The 22,250-nt window shown below is 43.2% G+C and overlaps 1 protein-coding gene across 4 annotated transcripts in view; it reads left to right on the plus strand.

Annotated features, from left to right (window-relative positions):
* Positions 1–22,250, plus strand: part of MRTFA (myocardin related transcription factor A) — a 227,668-nt gene that overhangs the window by 160,266 nt on the left and 45,152 nt on the right. For all 4 annotated transcript variants that reach the window (XM_030915380.1, XM_010379227.2, XM_030915381.1 and 1 more), the window contains one exon: positions 5,884–5,949. In XM_030915380.1, the coding sequence (XP_030771240.1) occupies positions 5,943–5,949 (7 nt within the window). In that variant the 5' untranslated portion in view covers positions 5,884–5,942. The remainder of the gene's footprint in view (positions 1–5,883; positions 5,950–22,250) is intronic.

Consider the following 22,250-nt stretch of genomic DNA (forward strand, 5'->3'; position numbering starts at 1 on the left):
TAGGCCCTGCCTCCAACACTGGGGATCATATCTCAGCATGAGGTTTGGAGGAGGCATACATTTGAACTGTTTCAATATCCTTACTAATTTCTACCTAGTTGTTCTATTGTTGAGAGTGAGGTAGATTGTGATTTTTAGAGGAGATAAACTCAAATACTCCTTATTCAAAATTAGTTAAATAAGCACCGTGCAATTTATTAAAATGTAGAAATGCTCTAGTATTAGTTGTACCTTACAAATGCCAGAAATGACATCTATTAATTTAGTTTCTAATATGTTGGGGCTATTTTAATATTTTTAGTGTGAAGGTCATTGTTAATTCTCATGAAAACTGATGCTTTCAAACTTGGCTCCAACCAGAGCAGTGTTTCAGTCGATTGTTTCTGGGTAGCAATTTCCCCCTGAAGTATGACAGCCTCCAGAGTTGGAAGCCAAATATCTGAGTGGGGTAAGAGAAAAGATTTTTGAGAAGGCTTGTCTGCTTTTTGCTCTCCTCAAGCATATAAATCTCATTAATTTTCAAATGCAGCACTGTTTTGGCTGGCTTATAATTTCTAGTCCAGGAGCATTTCCCTTACTCATCAACAAGTTTGTTTTGGAGCCTTTTCTAACATAAACATTCTGAAAAGCGGTGGCCAAGTTTATTGCCATTTGATTAGAAGTTTCATGAGAAAAGGACTTGTCAGTATTCCTGAGTTACGGCCCAGTTAATGAAATGTCCCTACAGTATGAGAATCTTCCTTGAGAAGACTTAATGTGGAGGGAGGGGTCTTGTTTTTTTGCTGTCCTGTCCTTCTCATACTAACCCCACCTTCCTATTCTTTTCTATGATCTCGTAATTTATATGTTATCTTCTGATTGTAGAAGCCTTGGTGGAATCAATACATGTATAAGGTAGGAACAGCTACCAACTGCATGTTTCCTTTCCAGTGAAAACCGGGACAAATGACCAGTGGAAGAGCTGGGCATGAGAACCCCACTTCTTATTCCTTTCTTATTCCAGTCCTGATTGACCCAACTGTTTGATGTGTTCATTTCTTGGGTATTACCCCTTGAATCCTATCAACATGCTTCCATGGTCTTACACGGCAGAGATATGTTAAGGTCACTCCTTGGATTTCCTTCACCCCTAAAGTAGCTATTCAAATAGCAATTGATGCCTTTGTTTGAGGCAGGTAAAAAACTTGATTATTTCCATGGGGAGTGGAGAACCTAGGGTTTTTCATTTTATGGTTGTGTTTCTTTTCTTTTTATTCCATTCTTTTTAGCAGGCAACTCAGTTGATTCACCACCCATCAGCTCTGAAGACATCCATTCATCTATATATAGGTTGTTTACACAGACTCATTTAGAAACATGATATATTAGATTTGTGGAAATCAGTAACACTAAAGGATTGAAGACTTATGCTTGTATACAAATAAATATTTTTGTTTAGTGTTTACTGGCTTGGGGAATGATGAGCAGATCTAAGTAGTGATGTACAATGACATAGAGAGATGTCAAAATTCCTACTCTCCTAAATCTCCATAGGCTTTTACGGTCTGTGAAAATCATCATTTGTTTCAGATATTTCTTGTTGAGGGTGGATGTGCATTAAATTTATGGCCTCTGAAATTTATTCCTGATTTTGGTAACTTTGGCAGTGAACACAGAACATATGGCTCTGCGGTATTTACTGAAAGGGGGTTATTAAATAATTGCTTCTAAAATGAATAATCCTAAGGTCTGGAAATGTAAAGTCATTTTATTTATTTATAATGCTTAGAATTAAGAGGAATTAATAGACCAAGGAAACAGAAACTTCATATAAACAGCTATTTCTTTGTAGGTGAAAGTCTCCGACGATGGATCATTTTAAGTTTACACAGATAAACATAAAGCAGATAAATTATAAAACAAAATGAATTATAGGTTGACTGCCATAATTCTGAGTTTACTGCTTCAGTCTTTTTTCCCCTTCTTTGTAACCATTGAAGGTTATGCAGTGCATAAAACAACACATACCTAAATCAGGTTATTGCAGTACCCAAGATAAGTCTGTTATTTGAGTGGGGAACTTTTGTCAGATGTCAGATAAACACAGAGTTCAAAGTTAACTCCTAGGAAGGACAAGATGGAATTTTCAGATAACTGAACTTTAATTTCATTTAGTTTTAGAGGTGGAAAAGGTTTTTTATATAAGCTTTCCTCTTTGTACTAGAGCTGTATATGTGTGTTTAAATGTATATACATGCATAATATATACACATGTGTATATATGTGTATGTATATTTAAGTTGAATATGCCTTTACTGTAGTCTCCACAGAAAACTTGAATCATAAATTTATTAAATGTGTTAGCTTTAATAAATTTAAATTTTTGCATTCATGAAGCAAGAAGTTTTTCAATCAAGAAGCTTATATAATATCCCTATGGCCCTATTACTTAAGAAGGCTAGTGGTTAATATTTCAAAATTATTCTTGGATAATAGCCATTGCTTATGTTAGTTATTGTTTCTTTGAAGTATTCAGACTTACTGAATTGCATTGTTCCCTTATTCTGTGAAATAAAATTAATTTGTGACATTTAATCATTTTCTAATAGCCCATTTTACACTGGGCTTTAGAAACACTCTAAAAGATGACAATTATTTGCCCTTTTATGCCTCTTACATTTTATCCTGCTTGGCTCTCTTTTCTTTCTGACAGAGGCACATTGCATATGATCAGGTGCCTCTACTCTAGAGTCACGGAAATGTGGGTATGAATCCCAATTCCAGCACCTTTGAGCTGTGTGACAAAAGGCAAACTTTTAAATATCTGATTCTTAGTTTCCTCATCTGTAAAATTGAGGTAATAACTGTAGTATCCTCACAGGGCTTTTTTAAAGGATTAAATAAGTTAAAAGTATGACGGTCACTTAACACAGGGCCTGACACATAGTAGCACACTCAATTATTATTTGTGTTTTATTAATGCAATTATTGTTGCTGATCTATGGTTATAATTTTTTTTCTGAAATCAACTTCCTAGCGTAAATTTGTTTTACTGAAGTTGATCACCTGAATTCCTTTGACCCTGTTGAACCATCCATTTTACTTAGCCCCTTTGTCTGTCTCACCAGAGAATAAACCCAGGTGATCACACTCCACTCCTATTATCACAGTAGAGCAGGCTTTCAGAAGATCCTAGAGAGGCAAAGTAAGGCCCAGGTTTTGGAATCAGAATCCCTGTCTCCATATCCTGTTCTACCTCTTATTAGTGGGATAACCTTAGGTGTATTACTTAAACCTGCTGGGCCTCACTTTGCTTCTCTGTAAAATAGGATTAGTAATACCTATCTTGGCCTGGCACAGTGGCTCGCACCTGTAATCTCAGCACTTTGGGAGGCTGAGATGGACAGATCACTTGAGCCCAGGAGTTCAAGACCAGCCTGGGCAACATGGTGAAACCCCGTATCTACAAAAAAAAAATTTAAAAATTAGCCGGGCGTGGTGGCACACACCTATAGTTACAGCTGCTCCAGAGGCTGAGGTGGGAGGATCCCTTGAACCAGGGATATCAAGGCCTTGGTGAGCTGAGATTGCGCCATTGCATTCCAGCCTGAGTGACAGAATGAGACCTTGTCTCAAAAAAACAAAACACCAAAATGTATCTTCATATGGTTGTTACGAAGATTAAATAAGTTAAAATATAAAAGAATGTAAAACAGTGTCTGGCAGAGAGTACTTGCATCATAAATGTCAGCTATTATTGTAACTCCTGCTGTTTTTATCTATTTAGTTCTCCAAGGCTTTGTTCTTAACAGTGTTAATTTGTAAAATAATAGCCTCTTGGTTCAGTTTCTCAGACTGTTTGTAATATCCTTTTGAGATCCAGTTCAGTACAAGAAATAATTATTGAATGCCTACTATGTATTAAGTGCAGTGAGAGACATATATCAGTAAGGCATATTCTCTTCTCTCCAGGAACTTATAAACTGGTAGCAGAGGTAAGATATTGAAGGGCTACTATTACACAAGGCAAAATATTATACTTTTTCCTAACACATAAAAGGTAGCTCACAGGAGGCCTAGAGTAACTCTGAATGCTGTGGAGTGAGTCAGGAAGTTCAGATGAACAGGGTAGGGATTTCCAGGTGAAGTGAATAAAAGAGGTAGGAAAAAACTCATGGTACTTGAGGAAGAGTAACTGGCCAGCTTTGATTAAGATGACTTAAAATGGGAGAGAGACAATACAGGCAAGGACACAGCCAGGGAGCTACGACTGCAGCATGGGAAAACATGGCAGGGTAAAATTGATAAGAGAGGAGTGTGAGTGTGAGGAGGTAGAGTTGAAGTTGGCTTAGACTTTAAAAAAAATACTGGGAAAAATAGTGATATTATTAAAGAAGTAAGAAGGATGGGAAGTGGATTGGGTTTTTGGGAGGAAAACAAGTTTGGCTTTGGATCTACTGAATTTGAGATGTAGGCAGGAGCATGGTTATGGTTCTGCCATTCTTGGATGCCTCCCTAAAAACTGCTCTGTGGATAGAAAAGGCAGATATTAAGATGATTCCCAGTAGATTCTGGTTCCTCTCAGATGTGACTTGGAAGGCCCCTACACTTGAAGACTTAATTATGTAAGGAGACTTTCCTTGGCCCGTGGGATCCTCCTAACCCTCCTTCTCCGAACATTTTCTTTTTTTTGTTTTCTTTTTTGACATGGAGTCTTGCTCTGTCACCCAGGCTGGAGTGAAGTGGTATGATCTCAGCTCACTGCAACCACTGCAGTTTCTCGTTTAGTTTCTGAATGACAGCTGTGCCATCGTCATTCTGCCTAGTTTGTAGTTGTAACACCCTTTAGGTTTAACTGGCTTTTGAAAGAAAGATAGTTGATTTTTTTTTTTTTTCCCCGAGACAACGTCTCACTCTTGCCCAGGCTGGAGTGAGAGAGAATAGCGTGATCTCGGCTCACTGCAACCTCCGCCTCCCAGGTTCAAGCAGTTCTCCTGCCTCAGCCTCCTGAGTAGCTGGGATTACCGGTGTGTGCCACCACACCTGGCTAATTTTTGTATTTTTAGTATAGATGGGGTTTCACCGTCTTGGCCAGTTTGGTCTCGAACTCCTGACCTTGTGATCTGCCCGCCTTGGCCTTCCAAAGTGCTGGGATTATAGGCATGAGCCATTGCGCCTGGCCGATAGTTGATTTTTAACTTTAAAAAACTCTCTATTAAGTTGTTTCATTAAGCAGTATTGCCAGAGTGAAAATAAGAGAAACACCCATCAGTCTCCCCTAGCCCGGATGTGCTTTGAGTCATCTAGCTCGATTGTTTCACCTCAACAGAAAAGGCTGTAAGTGAAGAGAAAGAAGAAAAACAGAGGCATATTAATGGTAAAATATTTTGTAGGCTAGAAAAAGGCATTGCTTGGTGAAATGGCTATAATTTTTAGATACAAAAGAAAAAGTTTACGAATAGTACTTCCTGATATATGTGAGTAGTACTTTCATTCACTATACTTACGGTGGTAAACATTTGTTAAGTGTAGAACCTCTGGAGAGCTTTTTCTGCTGGGTGATGGTCCTCGTTATGATATTTGAGTTTGGAATAGGTGTTTTTTAGTTTTAGGAGGAGGAGTCAGTGTTGTGGAGGTTTTGAGCAAAAGGCAAGACTGGTGCTTTGTGGATTGTTATCGCCCTGCAAGACCCTTCGCAACTTCCTCTCACCGCCCACAGCAGAATACGGAAACTCTGCTGTATCAGGCCACTTCTGCAATTACAGACAGTTGCACTTCAAGGGGACCCTTCTTTCACACTACATCCTTCTGTTTTTTAGACTTTTTTTGCATTTAAAAATGTGTTTTTTGAGGTGGAATACCCAACTGACCCCTCATCTCTTCTCTCTTTCTGCTGCCCTGCAGTGCTACAGTTGAAACTCCAGCAGCGCAGGACCCGGGAAGAACTGGTGAGCCAAGGGATCATGCCGCGTAAGTGCCTCTCTTTCAGCATTTGGTAGATTGCTTTTAGGACATGGCCGTGTTTACTGAGTATGCCATGGGAAGCATCTAACATAAAACAAGGATGATGGGTTTTATTTTCCACTCTTTTCTTTCTCATGACTTTCCAAGTTCAGAGCTCAATCACTAAATAGTTAACTAATTGATCAAATTCAGTGAAACAAACTGGGTTTAAAGGGTCAAACCTGGTTTAAATTAGGTGTAAAGGGTGCCATTGAATTTTCCTGTACTTTGGAATTGCACCTCTAAAAGAGTTTTCACTCTGTTATACTTCCTTTTATAGGAGGGGGGCAGATCTTGAGCTGGGGTATTGTGAGGAAGAACCACTTCTTGCATATGCTTTGCCTTCATGTTCTGGTTCTTAGGAAGAGAAACCTCTTTTCTGGTATTTTGAATCAACCACAGGTTTATGCAGAGTGAGATCCTGAGATACTCTAAGGCTGGCCTGGGTGTGAGCATGGCTGAGTACAGTCGTTGATGGCGCTATCACAGCACTGGGCTCAGTGGGTGCAGAAGTCCGTCCCTCAGGGGAAAAAAGAAACCAAAGCTTGCAATCTGTTAGAAGTAAGGAAATTTGCCTTTAATACCAACAGCATTATAAACAGAGTTGAAACTGGAGCTGGTGAGGTTTTGATCTTTCTGACATTTCTTTTTTGAATCATCAGCAGAGAACATAGGCTCTCCCTCTTTTCTGTTTGTATGTTATCACTGCTTGGATACGCCGTAAGTCAAAAAACAGTCATACAACTTCTAGCTTCATGGTGGGAGAACTGATGTTTTTCACTTTAACTCATGATCTGCTGGCTGACTGCTACCATATTTTCCTAGCTCTCATTCATTCATTCATTCATTCAAAATCTTTGAGTACCTAATATATGCCAGTTGATACAGCAAGATAAAGCCGGCTCTTGCTCGCAAGTGATTTATGTTTAGAAGGGCAAGACTAGTAATAGACAAGAAATTTCAGAGCAGGGATCACTTTGAAGTGCAGCTGGTAAATTCAGAGCATGGTAAGTACTATCAAGTCAGTTAACTGATTTGGTGCGTTAATAAGTAAAAGGAATAAGATGGGGTCACTTTGAATAAGATGTTCAAGAAAGGCCTCACTGAAGAGGAAAGATCTGAGCTGAGATCTAAAGGATCAGATGAAACTGGCCATTCAGAAAGCAGGAAGAGGGCTCAGAAGAAAAAGCAAGGGTTTGGGTCTGGTGCAGGCAAGAAGTTGGTGTGTTTGGAGATCATCAAGTAAGCCAGTGGGGCTGGGGCATGGTGGAGAGAGAGAAGCGGCAAGTGAAGACGGGTAAGGTGGGCGGGGCCAGAACCAGGGCATTATCACCTACATAGAGGAATTGGATTTGACTTTTCATTTTAATTTTTTTTTTTTTTGAGACGGAGTCTTGCTCTGTTGCCCAGGCTGGAGTGCAGTGGTGCAGTCTTGGCTTACTGCAAGCTCTGTCTCCCGGGTTCATGCCATTCTCCTGCCTCAGCCTCCCAAGTAGCTGGGACTACAGGCGCCCACCACAAGGCTTGGCTAATTTTTTTTTTTTAAGTAGAGACGGGGTTTCACCGTGTTAGCCAGGATGGTCTCGATTTCCTGGCCTTGTGATCTGCCTGCCTCGGCCTCCCAAAGTGCTGGGATCACAGGCATGAGCCACCACGCCCGGCCTTCATTTTAATTTTTGAGAGATGGGGTCTTGCTATGTTGCCCAGGCTGGACTCAACTCCTGGGCTCAAGCAGTCCTTGAGCCATTGCTCAAGGCTCCTTAGTGGCAGGGAGTACTGGTGTGCCTCACCATGCCCAGCTGGATTTGGTTTAAGTGCAATGGGAAGCCATCGAAGACTTTTAAGCAAGTCAGGACGGACCTACTACAATAGTGATAGGGTCCATTTCTAAGAGAACCTTGTAACAAGTATAAGGAGCCTGGAGTCTATTTCTTTATTTTAACAAATTTTTTTTTGTGGGGGGGGCGGGGGTACAAGGTCTTGCTCTGTCATCCAGGCTGAAGTACAATGGCATGCTCATGGCGCACTGCAGCCTCCACCTCTCTGGCTTTCAAGCAGATCTTCCCACCTCAGCTTCCTGAATAGCCCTGGGACTATAGGTGCGATCCATCATGCCTGCCTAATTGTTTTTACTTTTTATAGAGATGGAGTGTGCCTGTGTTGCTCAGACTGGTCTTGAACTCCTGGACTCAAGCGGTCCTCCTGCCTAACCCTCCCAAAATGCTGGGGTTACAGGTGTGAGCCACCTTGCCTGGCTTGGGGTCTGTTTCTATCCTAAACATCAGCCCAGAGAGCTTAAGTCCCAAATTAATCTTTTTGTTTACTGCAGTTCATTGACAGACTATTTACCTACGTTATGCTATCTTCTATGGCCTCCAGTGAAGGACTCTCTACCCCCAGTTCTTAAAGCATTAGGTAACTTGTGCTGTGCATCAGCAATGTGATCAGGTCGGGCAATGCTGTACTTTACAAAACTCTCCTAATCTCCCAGTCCATATGGTGGAGAAACAAGATACCTACCCAATGTCTCATCTACTTGTCCTTTTCACCAAGGACATCATATATTTAGTGTCTACTTTGTGCCTAGAGTAGTCCTAGATGCTGCCAAGATTAAAGAAGAGGCATGGTACCTGTCCTCAAGACATTGAACAGCCAAAATTTGGGCTGCCAAAACGTACCCATACACAAAATAAAGAGCAATTCAGTGCTGACACATGGGATACTATCTGTAATTACAGCACGAATTCTGAGAGCATAATGCTACTTCTCAGGACTTGTAGTATGTTCAGGATCTAAAAGCACTGCACAGTTTGAGTGCCCTGCATTCTTTTTCCTGTCTTTCCTGTAATAACAGGGGCTACTGGAAATCATTGTTTAATAGGATTTATCTGTTAGTCTCCTTGCTTAGCATTTCTTGTAATACTCTATGTTGCTAAGACAAATGAGCCAGGTGCAGTGGCTCACACCTATAATCTCAGCACTTTGGGAGGCCGAGGAGGGTGGATCACCTGAGGTCAGGAATTCCAGACCAGCCTGGCTAACATGCTGAAACCCCGTCTCTACTAAAAATATAAAAATTAGCCGGGCATGGTGGCATGCCTGTAATCCCAGCTACTCGAGAGGCTGAGGCAAGAGGATCGCTTGAACCTGGGAGGTGGAGGCTGCAGTGAGCTGAGATTGCACCACTGCACTCCAGCCTAGGCAACAGCGAGACCCTGTCTCCGAAAAAAAAAAGACAAATGATGCTTTGGTTATTGCAGTTATCTGCATATATGCTTGTATCTCCTACTAGACTATGATCTCCTTGAGAAAGTATCATTCATATATATATAATCGGTCCCCAGTGCCCGGCACTGAATGAAGGAATGAATGAAGACAGCCAGTTTTTTTTTTTTTTTTTTTTTGACATGGAGTCTCGCTCTGTCGCCCAGGTTGGAGTGCAGTGGCCGGATCTCTGCTCACTGCAAGCTCCGCCTCCCGGGTTTACACCATTCTCCTGCCTCAGCCTCCGAGTAGCTGGGACTGCAAGCGCCCACCACCTCGCCCGGCTAGTTTTTTGTATTTTTTAGTAGAGACGGGGTTTCACCATGTTAGCCAGGATGGTCTCGATCTCCTGACCTCGTGATCCGCCCGTCTCGGCCTCCAAAAGTGCTGGGATTACAGGCTTGAGCCACCGCGCCCGGCAACAGCCAGTTGTAAAGTGCAGTGTGTGCATGTGTGTATGAGAGTCCAACAAACTGAAACAGATACCAGTCTGTTGAAAACCTGTTGGAATTCTGGGCATGGAGTTTGAAACAACACTCCCATTCTGTCAGAAGCCCAGATTCTAAAATTGTCCTGAATATCTAATCATATACTTTGGGTTGTTCTCTGTGTCTGTGAAGTGAGAATAATTGCCTTTCCTGTGGGAATGGAAATGACCTGCTTCTATGAGGATATTGCATTTTCCTGTATACCAAGATCCACCTTCGGCTGTGGACATAGTCTTGTTATCAGTTTTTCTAGAGAAGGAAGTAGGTAACAAATTCTTAGATGATAAGAAAGAATGTTGAGGACTGGGAGTAGTTTCAGGTGTGAATTTCCTTCTCATTTACGTACCTGTTGGTACGTAGATAGGGTCTCTTGTTCCCAGAAATGAGGCTCTTTTTTTTTTTGCCAGACCCCTACCTAGTGAGTAACCCTCCTTCACCCCTACCCTGTGTCCCCCAACTCCTGTTGTAATCTCCAACATCCTCTGCTACCCCAACACCCTGTCATCCTACTGACTTCCACTAACCCCACTCCTCACCCTCCACTCCCTATCTTTTTTTTTTTTTTTTTTTTTGAGACGGAGTCTCGCTCATTCGCCCAGGCTGGAGTGCAGTGGTGCGATCTCGGCTCACTGCAAGCTCCGCCTCCCGGGTTCACGCCATTCTCCTGCCTCAGCCTCCCGAGTAGCTGGGACTACAGGCACCCACCGCCACGCCAGGCTAATTTTTTGCATTTTTAGTGGACACGGGGTTTCACCGTGTTAGCCAGGATGGTCTCGATCTCCTGACCTCGTGATCCACCTGCCTTGGCCTCCCAAAGTGCTGGGATTATAGGTGTGAGCCACTGCGCCCGGCCTTTTTTTTTTTTTTAGACGGAGTCTTGCTCTGTTGCCCAGGCTGGAGTCAGTGGTGCCATCCCAGCTCACTGCAACCTCTGCCTCTCGGATTCAAGTGATCCACCTGCCTCAGCCTTCCGAGTAGCTGCGACTACAGGCACATGCCACCATGCCTGGATAGTTTTTGTATTTTTAGTAGAGAGAGTTTCACCATGTTGGCCAGGCTGATCTCGAACTCCTGACCTTGTGATCTTCCCGCCTTGGCCTCCCAGAGTACTGGGATTACAGCTGTGAGCCACCACGCCCAGCCTTCCAATCCCATTTTCTTGACCTGAGGTGTTTGTTTGTTTTGTTTTGTTGAATGGATTCTTGTTGTCACCCAGGCTGGAGTGCAGTGGCGGGATCTTGGCTCACTGCAACCTCCACCTCCAGGGTTCAAGCAGTTGTCTCGCCTTAGTCTCTCAAATAGCTGGGACTATAGGTGTGCACCACCATACCCAGCTAATTTGTGTGTGTGTGTGTGTGTGTGTGTGTGTGTGTGTTTTAGAGATGGAGTTTCACCATGTTGGCCAGGCTGGTCTTGAACTCCTGACCTCAAGTGATCTGCACACCTCGGCCTCCCAAAGCGCTGGGATTACAGGTGTGAGCCACCACGCCTGGCCAGCCTGAGGGGTTTCTGAAAAGAGCTCTCAGATTTAAATTTGTTGTACAACTTAGGAGGTAGGCAGGGCCCTCAGGCCGAGGGAATGGGCAAGTTATGGCTGTATTTTGTCTCATCATTTTTGGTTAATATCTTTTATCAAATTCTTCTCCGTTGAATTTTTCTGCCTCTGGGAAGGAAAGAAACCCATCTACCTCATCTTCCAGAACACTTGCACGTAGTTATCCTGTAGGACTGGCTGTCCTGACATCGTCATATCTGTAGGACACAGTGTGCTTCAGTAGCTCCCTTCCCTTCAGGGTTGTTCTGTTTCTACATGTCATTCAGTGTTGGGGTATGACCTTTCCATAAAATTTAAGGGATTAAAGAATCCCCTGATTTCTACATACCTCTCTGTACTGCTTGATATGCTCTGTTCATGGCATCTCAACTGAGATACAGAAGTTGGTTTTTGATGTGCTGTTAAACAGAATCATTTCGCAGTATTCTTTATTCTCGTGTAAACATAAGTTTCAAATTTAGCATCACGTAACTCTACCAAATACAGAGTGCCAGATAGCAGAGGCTTATATAGTCTAGGCCCTAAATTTTCACTAATGATGTCTTGCACATATCTTGAGGGCGAGGACAGATGGCAGAGATAGGGAGCTGGTCTTGAAATCCAAAGATGAAGACCAGGAATGCCACTGTATCCAGGATGAAGACTCACAGAAAAAAATTGGTCATGTTTGGTACACTTTTTTCTCAAAGCTTCCCCTGCAGCCTTTCTCTTTGATGTTTAAAGGTGTACAGGGTCATAAGGTTAAGGTGAAAATTAAGAAAAACGTTCTGGCATGAGAGCTGTTGCAGAGGATAACCTTTCAAAGGAAAACATGGAAGGTTTTCTGACCTAGACAAATCAGAAAAAAGTCGCCTGTATTCTTTCTGGATGTGAGAGAAGCTTGTTTGTCTCTTATCAGTCAGTCATTTATAATTGAGAATCCTTGGAAAAAAAGCAGAGTACCATGTTTCTAATGCTACAGTTAACTCTCAATTTATTATTTTCCCATATGCAAGTAGTAGAAAAACCTTGACTAACACGTGAGGAAATGATTATTTTTGTCCTATAGATCTTTGAACACCTTGCTCTGTCTTCTTGACCAAGCTTGTTTTTTTCATTTTTAATGATGTTCCTGTGCACCCACAGCAGAGTTAAAATTTCTTCTTAAAAGTGCCAGGATTGATGACTGTGGTCTCTCTCTCTCTGAAGCTGCAATTCATCTTTCTTTTTTTTTTTTTTTTTTTTTTTGGAGACAAAGTCTTGCTTGCTCTCCCAGGCTGGAGTGCAGTGGCGCGATCTTGGCTCATTGCAACCTCCGCCTCCTAGTTTTTGTATTAGTAGTAGAAATGGGGTTTTGCCATGTTGCCCAGGTTGGTCTCAAACTCTGGGCTCAAAGTGATCTGCCTGCCTCGGCTTCCCATAGTGCTGAGATTACAGGCATGAGTCACTGCACCTGGCCTAAATTTAATTTTATTTATTGAACAACCCCCGAACCAGAATAGGTGCAGAGAGGCTCCCCTGAATCTTTTAAAATAGATTTTATTTTTTAACAGAAGTTTCAGTTTCACAGCAAAATTGAGCAGAAGATATAGAGATTTTTCATATACCCCCCTGCTAAAAATTATAAGTAATTTTTAGTTCTTCAGTTTTTGTAACCCCTGGAAAGATAAACCAACTTCCTAAATCTTCAGTGTTTCTTGTAATAAGACCGGAAGGCATTATGATTTGACATTGTCACTATCAGGCTATCTTTATTAAATACTTGGATAGGCTGAGAGTGATGGCTTATGCCTGTAATCCCAGCACTTTGGGAGGCCGAGGTGGGTGGATCACTTGAAGTCAGGAGTTCGAGGCCAGCCTGGCTAACATGGTGAAACCCCATCTCTACTACAAATACACACATACAAAAATTAACCAGGGGTGGTGGTGCATGCCTGTAGTCCCAGCTGCTCGGGAGGCTGAGGCAGGGGGAATTGCTTGAACCTGGGAGGTAGAGGTTGCAGTGAGCTGAGATTGCACCACTGCACTCTCTAGTCTGAGTGACAGAGTGAGACTCCATCTCATTCATACATACATACATACATACATACATACATACATACATACTGGGATGCCATGGGATCTTTTTTTTTTTTTTTTTGAGACAGTCTCACTCTGTCGCCCAGGCTGGAGTGCAATGGTGCGATCTTGGTTCACTGTAAGCTCCGCCTCCCAGGTTCACACCATTGTCCTGCCTCAGCCTCCCGAGTAGCTGGGACTACAGGTGCCCGCCACCACGCCCTGCTAATTTTTTGTATTTTTAGTAGAGATGGGGTTTCACCGTGTTAGTCAGGATGGTCTCGATCTCCTGAACTCAAGATCCGCCCGCCTCAGCCTCCCGAAGTGCTGGGATGACAGGCCTGAACCACTGCGCCCGGCCGCCATGGGATCTTTTCTCCAAGTTATGAATTCAAAAGAACTAGCTTCTAGGCCAGCCCCATCCAATAGTACGTTAAGTGAAGACAGAACTATTTCTATAACACTGATCACTAGCCACATGTGCTGAACACATTTGAGTTGAAAAACTGAATTTTAATTTTTATTTAATTTTAATTAATTTAAATTTAAATAGGTGCATGTGGCTATTCTAATTTAAATGGTCACATTTGGCTAGTTGCTATTGTATTAGAAAGTGGAGTTTTAGGCCAGGCACAGTGGGTCACGTTTGCAGTCCCAGCACTTGGGGAGGCCAAGGCAGGAAGGTCTCTTGAGCCCAGGACTTTGAGACCAACTGGGGCAAGATAGATCCCCATCTCTACAAAAAAATTTTTAAAAATTAGCCAGGCATGATATCACATGCTTGTGGCCCCAGCAGCTTATAGGCTGAGACAGGAGGATGGCTTGAGCCTTAGACCCACAAGGTCGAGGTTGCAGTGAGCTGTATTCATGCCACTGCACTTCAGCCTGGATGACAGAGCAAGACCCTGTCTCAAAATAAATACACATATACATACATACATGCATATATACATACACACATACAAACGAAAGAAAGTATAGTCTTAGACCTTACTTTGTTACTTAGGAGTTAGAAGACTTTGGACAACTCAGTAACTTTTCTGAACTCCCACTTTCATATAATTGGGATAGTAACCCATCTTAAAGGTTACCCACAGAATTAGTTACCCATGGAGTGATAACTTACCCACAGAGTTAGTTTGGAGATCAAATGAGATGATGTATTTTTCATGCTTTTGAAATGTAGGAAGTAAAATTCTCATTTAAGAATGGAGGAGCTTGGGCCGGACGCAGTGGCTCACGCCTGTAGTCCTAGCACTTTGGGAGACCGGAGGTGGGTGGTGGATCACAAGGTCAGGAGATTGAGACCATCCTGGCTAACATGGTGAAACCCCATCTCTACTAAAAGAAAAAAAAATACAAAAATTAGCCGGGCGTGGTGGTGGTCGCCTGTAGTCCCAGCTACTCGGGAGGCTGAGGCAGGAGAATGGCGTGAACTCGGGAAGCAGAGCTTGCATTGAGCTGAGGCCGTGCCACTGCACTCCAGCCTGGGTGACAGAGCGAGACTCCGTCTCAAAAATAAATAAATAAATAAAAAATAGAGGCACTTGGATCCACCATGTTGATGTTGTGACTGTGAAAGCAGCTTTAATACATACACACACACACCTACCTCTTAAGTTATGTCAAAACTAGTATTTAGGAATAGGAACTGGGCTAGGTGTAGTGGCTCATGCTTGTAATTTCAGCACTTTGGGAGGCCAAGGTGGGTGGATTGCTTGAGCTCAGGAGTTCGAGACCAGCCTGGACAACATGGCGAAATCTCATCTCTACAAAAAGTACAAAAATTAACTGGATGTGGTAGCAAGTGCCCATAGTCACAGCTTGGGAGGCTGAGGCGGGAGGATCGCTTAACCTGGGAGCCGAGATTGTGGCACTGCACTCCAGCCTGGGCAACAGAGTGAGACCCTGCCTCCCCCACACCCCCACCCAAAAGGAATAGGAACTATTTTCCAATAAATACAGTTCTTAATTTTACTTTCTGTCCTCCCAGTGGATTAAAAGACAATTGCTATAAATTGTTAGTGATCAAAGAACCTCTAGTCAGCATGGTACTACTCTGTTAAGATCATTTTCCTTTTGGTCATATATTAGCAGGACTATCATTTTATTAGCTTGCCCTCTTCCTGGGAGTAGATGTTTCTTTTTAACCTCTTTCTCTTAAAACCAAACAAGTGGCTGTGTTAGAAATGTTTTTAAATTTCTGGGCAACTTGCCAAGAGACAGAAATGTTTAGCAGTGGGGACACAGTAGGGATTCCAGGGCAGATGAGGGTCTGGTTTGAGAGTGATCTGTCCCACACCCCCACCCCTATTTTTTTTTTGACAGTGTTTTTTAACCAAAATTGTAGGTTTCAAGAAAATACCACTTGTTTGCTTTTAAGTGCAGTGTTACACTATCAGGGACATTAGGTCTCAGTGGATACTTCATAAGTGAGTGAGTTTGAGTGGGGACTAGGGTGAGGGCAAATCCTTTCTCTCTGGGCCTTTATCATCTCTCATATGCTCCAGTCCATTTGGGAGTTACTGAAAGCTCTGTGTGATCATCTCTCAACTGCTGCCTCTGTGTGTCAAAGAAGTTTGGCTGTGATCCACCCAGTGCCCCTTTCCAGTAGGAGCCCAGAAAAGGCTTTCCCCAAACCCTGCAGTTGGCCCTCTGCCCCAGTCTGGTCAGTGCCCTCAGACTCCTGCTTCCATCAGAGCTCAGTTGCAGGATATGATGGTATAACCCATTTGGTGATCATTTCCTTATCTTTTCTTTCTTTAAGAAGCAGAGAACCCCACCTAGTGAGATGATGTATCTTCACTACAGGGATGTGACTGTATAATTGTAGTTGAATCCCTACTTTAAGTTGCATTTGATAAACACCATAGTGAAACATGTTTTCCAGGAGTGAGGCTGACCTGATTCCTAGAGTTGAAGCTGAGAGAAAATTGTGTTAGGTATGTGGCTTCAGGAATCTTCTCTTTTATCTCTGGAGAAGGCACATCACTCCCAGGCATTTTATGCTGCATTTGTGTCAGCATCCTCATCTCTTTTCTGCTGTTGTAGAGTGTGTTTCTACCTCAGTGATCAGTGACTAGCATAGAACCTCCTCCTTGGCCAGTTGCCAGCAAATCCTAAAATAATACTCTGCAGTGAGTGGTGTGTCCATGTTCTGAGTGTGTTCGTTGTTCAGTCAGAGGAAGAATCCAGCCGTGAACTGTGCTGAACGGGCCGTAGAAGGCAGTCGTCATCGTCGTCTTTTTTTTTTTTTTTTTTTTTTTGAGACAGAGTGTTGCTCTGTTGTCCAGGCAGGAGTGCAGTGGGGCGATCTTGGCTCACTGTGCCCTCTGCCTCCTGGGTTCAAGCAATTGCCTCGGCCTCCCAAGTAGCTGGGATTACAGGCGCCTGCCACCCACACCTGGCTAATTTTTGTGTTTTTAGTAGAGACAGAGTTTCACAATGCTCGAACTCCTGATCTCAGGTGATGCGTCCACCCCAGCCTCCCAAAGTGCTGGGATTACAGTCATGAGCCACTGTGCCTGGCCGAAAGTAGTCTTCTTGATATGAGTTTTTCTTACAGTTTGATATCTAAAAAGTACAGCAGGTATTAAGCTTCATTAGTAATTGGTTATTGAAGAATCTGAGATACCCAAGGCTAACTTATCAAGAATAAAAGAAAGTTGTAAGATCACTTGTAGGTACTACTCACTATTTTACCTGAACAATACACATCTTAATCACATACCCAAGGAGAGTCCTGATAGATAACTGATGATGGTGGTGATTTAAAAGTCTTCAGGCTGGGTGCGGTAGCTCATGCCTGTAATCCCAGCATTTTGGGAAACTGAGGCAGGTGGCTCACGAGCTCAAGAGCTCAAGACCATCCTGGCCAACATGGTGAAACCTGTCTCTACTAAAAATACAAAAAATTAGCTGGGTCTGGTGGCGCGTGCCTGTCATCCCAGCTACTTGGGAGGCTGGGGCAGGAGAATCTCTTGAACCTGGGAGGCAGAGGTGGCAGCGAGCCAGGTTCGAACCACTGCACTCCATCCTGGGCTACAGGGCAAGACTGTGTCTCAAAAACAAAAAAACAAAACAAAAAGAAACGTCTTCAGCCAGGTGGGATGTTATTTGCAGGAGGGCACAGGTGATCTGGAGCTTGTATTCTAAACAGATCACTTAGGCATATTGATTATGGGGACTTCTGAAAGAGGCAATAGCTTTTTTAAAAAATTGGTTTGCACTTTGCCAAAAAGTATACTGGAGTGAAAATAGACTGATCCAGGGTCTTAGACTGGGCTGTGGTATGAAAGCCAGATATAAACATGGCTGGCCTATGTCATAAAGAGGAGCCTAGAAGGTCAGATTCAAGATATTTGACCACTAGTACATTAACCTTTTGGAATTCCCTGTGTCAGTACTCGTGCTAAATGAGATTGTGTGCTCATCTCTCTCAGTCTTGAGCTTCTTTAACCATCACTGGGGTCAAGAGCAGGAGACGCTGGAGCAGTTTGCATTCTTGGGAAGGAAAAGATTTAGCATCCTACGTCTCCACTTCTTACATTCATTCTTGGGAGTTGGTCTTCCTGCTGGTTTGGGTAGGGGTGATAGCTGGTGCCAAAACAGGGGTGGTGGCAAGCATGCGTACCAAAACAGGATGTGTATGAAGAACCCTTTATGACTGCTAGTTTGGATCCTTGCTTGCCCCAGAATATGCAGTCCATTCTGCACACCCCACCACACAAATTCTTTCTTTGATTCACATGAACTTAGTTTTGGTGCTCATTTGTCATGGTCAGTCTCTCGAACTGTTGACAAACCTCTTTGGTTGATAGTCTTTATTAAAGGATTTTTGTAGGCATTTTAGTTTGTCAGCTAAAAACAGAAAGACAAAAAATGGAAGTCAAGCCCAGTCCAGTTAGCTCTCAGCATTTGACTCTATACACCTGCTCTTTCTTTTGGAATGGTGATAAAGAAAAAGAGCTACATCAGTAACAGCCCTTAAGCTTAACATAACTTCTAGCAGATGGCAAAGCACTTTCATTTTAATGCTAATAATTATGCAATACAGCAGTTAATCTAATTGCTATTTTGCAGATGAGGCTACTGAGCCTCAGAGGGGTCTTGGGACTTGTAGGTTACATGGGCACTGAAAGATAGGCAGACCCAATCCAGGTTTTCTGCCTACAAACCCTGTGCTAATTCCTGAAAGTCACAGTTTATGGTGGGTCTTGTCCACATGGGCATTTTTGTGATGATAGCCTGCTATGCTTTTGCCAAAATTTCAACTTTAAAAAATCTTTGAAAAATGAAGAGGCTGGGTGAGGTGGCTCACGCCTGTGATCCCAACACTTTGGGAAGTTGAGGTGGGTGGATCACTTGAGGTCAGGTGGTTGAGACCAGCCTGGCCAATATGATGAAACCCTGTTTCTACTTAAAAAAGAAACAAAATACAAAAATTAGCCAGCTGTGGTGGCAGGCACCTGTAATCCCAGCTACTTAGGAGGCTGAGGCAGGAGAATCGCTTGAACCCGGGAGACGGAGGCTGCAGTGAGTCCAGATTACACAACTGCCCTCCAGCCTGGATGACAGAGCAAGACTCCATCTAAAAAATAAATAAATAAATAAACAAATAAATAAATAAATAAATACACTATTAAAAAAAAAAATTGAAAGCAGCATCAAAGCAGGACCCATAGTTGGTGAGATCGGGTGGTGGAAGTGAGAGGAACCCTATCATTTGTAAGCACTTCAGTACAAGTGCTTTCAGGTTGCTGTTCATTTGAAGGCCGTGGGCACCTTTCTTCTTTTGTCATAATAACCCTTCAGTACATCAGAGGTTCTTGATTTATTTTGTGTCATGTATTCTTCATAGAGAATCTTCCACATCCTCTCACAGTTGTCTAAGCAAGCACCTAACATTCACATAGTTCCAGGGATCTATAGCTGCTCTAAAGTGGGTGGTACAGTGTGCTCCAGGTTAAGAGATTCTCATCTACCTGGATATGGAATCCTAAGAAAAATCCTATCTAATGCTAGTGTCAAACCTTACACACCAGTGACATAGCCAACCTCTTCTCTTCTGTCACTCAGTGTGTGAGGGATCCTCTCCATTCTGTGCACTACCAGTGAACCTCTGTGCTCCTCACCTTTTGGGTGGTAAGACCAAAAACTACATTTCTGTAGCTGTAGCTGCCTTCCCTTGGGTGACTACCATGCCTCTGATAAAACCATCAGGGTGTGGAATCCATCCCATCTGAATTAGGCCCTAGCCAGGGTGTGAGGAAGGTGGCAAAAAGCCCAGATTCTCTGACTCCCAGAAAAATATGCATTGCAGTGATCCTGAAAGGAGTCCAGGAAATTAGAACTCTTTACCTACACAGCCAACAGAATTGACATTTTGAATGAAACTATTGAGAAAATTCAGTAAGTCCTTCTATACTAAATGTGCTTTTGTTTTTTTTTTTTTTTTTGAGACGGAGTCTCGCTCTGCCGCCCAGGCTGGAGTGCTGTGGCCAGATCTCAGCTCACTGCAAGCTCCACCTCCCGGGTTCACACCATTCTCCTGCCTCAGCCTCCCGAGTAGCTGGGCGCGGTGGCTCAAGCCTGTAATCCCAGCACTTTGGGAGGCTGAGACGGGCGGATCACGAGGTCAGGAGATTGAGACCATCCTGGCTAACACGGTGAAACCCCGTCTCTACTAAAAAAATAAATGTGCTTTTAATCAGCACCTGGTATTAGTGAATAAGCAAATAAAATTCTTACTTTCTCGCCTCTTTGCCTTTGTTAGATTAGGGAAGCAATGTTTTTCAAATTTAGTGGCTCTAGCATTACCCAAATTGCTTACTAAAGATTATAATTCTTAAGGCCTAGGAATCTGCATTCCAAGAGATTCTTGCACACCGTAGACATTTTCATGCAAATGGTTCTTGGTCTACACTTGGAGAAACATTGGGCCATGGATTGCTGGCCTCCTCCCCCTTTTCATTTTTAGTATGGCATGGAATATTTTTATTCTCTTCTTCCCAGGAGTTCTGAAGTAGAAGATTGCCCTGTCCCCATGATTAAAGAGTTAATGGCAAATTTCTGTTCTTTTTTTTTTTTTTTTTCGGAGACCAAGTCTTGCTCTGTTGCCCGGGCTGGAGTGCAGTGGTGCAATCTCGGCTCACTGAAAGCTCTGCCTCCCGGGTTCACACCATTCTGCTGCCTCAGCCTCCCGAGTAGCTGGGACTACAGACACCTGCCACCACGGCCGACTAATTTTTTTGTATTTTTAGTAGAGACAAGGTTTCAGGATGGTCTTAATTTCCTGACCTCGTGATCCACCCGCCTCGGATGGTCTTAATTTTAGCCAGGATGGTCTTAATTTCCTGACCTCGTGATCCACCCGCCTCGGCCTCCCAAAGTGCTGGGATTACAGGTGTGAGCCACTGTGCTCGGCCAAGTTAATGGCAGATTTCTGAGACAGCTGAGGCTATTGCGTATAAGATGACTGGGTACAGAAAAATTCTGAGCTTTCATCTCCAGTGCTGGGAAAAGCCTGGCTCGCCTCCCTGTCTTACAGCTTTGTACCATATCGCTGGTCAGTTTTGGCAAGTCAGTTAACTGCCTAAAGCTGTATGACAGACTCTAATGCTAGGGCCAAAGGATGTGGCAAAAGACTCAGTTAACTTTGGATGGAGTATGATTATACAGTGACTCCTTTTCTGCTGTGCTGAAGGGAAAAGGAATAGGAGAATTTGTGCCCCTGTGACATTTTCTGAGGTTAGATCTGAAGGCTTCCCTGCTGTCCCATTGCCAATATTAGAGAAAATGACAAGGCAGCATTATTTCCAAAGGAATAGCTAGGAAAAGATGACCAAATGTGAAAGACTAGATTAAAATCACTGTTGTCTATTATTTATTTGGTAACCCATCATGCATTTTGTTTCATCTTGGGATTTTTTATTTAGAGATAGGTCTAGTTCTGTTGCCCAGGCTGGAGTGTGGTGGTATGATCTTGGCTCACAGCAACCTTTGCCTCCTGGGCTCAAGTGATCTTCCCACCTCAGCCTCCCAAGTAGCTGGAATCACAAGGGTGTGTCACCACAGCCAGCTAATTTATTTATTTTTTTTGAGACAGCGTCTCGCTCTGTTGTCCAGGCTGGAGTGCAGTGGCATGATCTTGGCTCGCTGCAACCTACGCCACCCGGGTTCAAGTGATTCTCCTGCCTCAGCCTCCTGAGCAGCTGGGATTACAGGCATGCACCATCACACCCAGCTGATTTTTGTATTTTTAGTAGAGATGGAGTTTCACCATGCTGGCCAGGTTGGTCTTGATCTCTTGACCTCGTGATCCGCCCGCCTCGTACTCCCAAAGTGCTGGGATTACAGGTGTGAGCCACCGTGCCTGGCCCCAGCTAATTTTTTCGTAGAGATGGCGTCTCGCTAGCTTGAACTCCTGGGCTCAAGCAGTATTCCCTCTTCGGCCTCCCAAAGTGTTGGGATTACAGCCACACCTGGCTATCACACACTTCGTTTTCTATACTCCTTTATCCTCTGCCACCTCTTGATGGAATATATGTAAATAAAAAGATTTGGAATCAAAAGAACCAGAGTCTAGTCTTCATTCTGAAGTTGATTAGGTTGTGATCTCAGGCAAGTCATTTCCCAACTGTAAAGTGTGGAAAATAGTACTGAGAAGCTCAAGTGAAGTAATTTCTAACACATTGTGGAGGTTGTCAGGGAAATCAAGGAGACCATTTTCAGCAAATCTGTTTGTTTATATTACCTTCAGAAGCCTTTTTCTCAGCGTCAAGGTTCACAGGCACCATTCCACTTTATTTCTTTTCATTATAATTCACAGTTTTACAGGGTCCTGTGTGGCTTTGTCTCACTGTGTTTCCACCCACTCTTCTCTTTGTTTCCTGCCACCCTGGCCTCCTTGATGCCTTGCAGGC

The sequence above is a fragment of the Rhinopithecus roxellana genome, chromosome 13 (assembly GCF_007565055.1).
Source record: "Rhinopithecus roxellana isolate Shanxi Qingling chromosome 13, ASM756505v1, whole genome shotgun sequence".
NCBI classification, from domain to species: Eukaryota; Metazoa; Chordata; class Mammalia; order Primates; family Cercopithecidae; genus Rhinopithecus; species Rhinopithecus roxellana.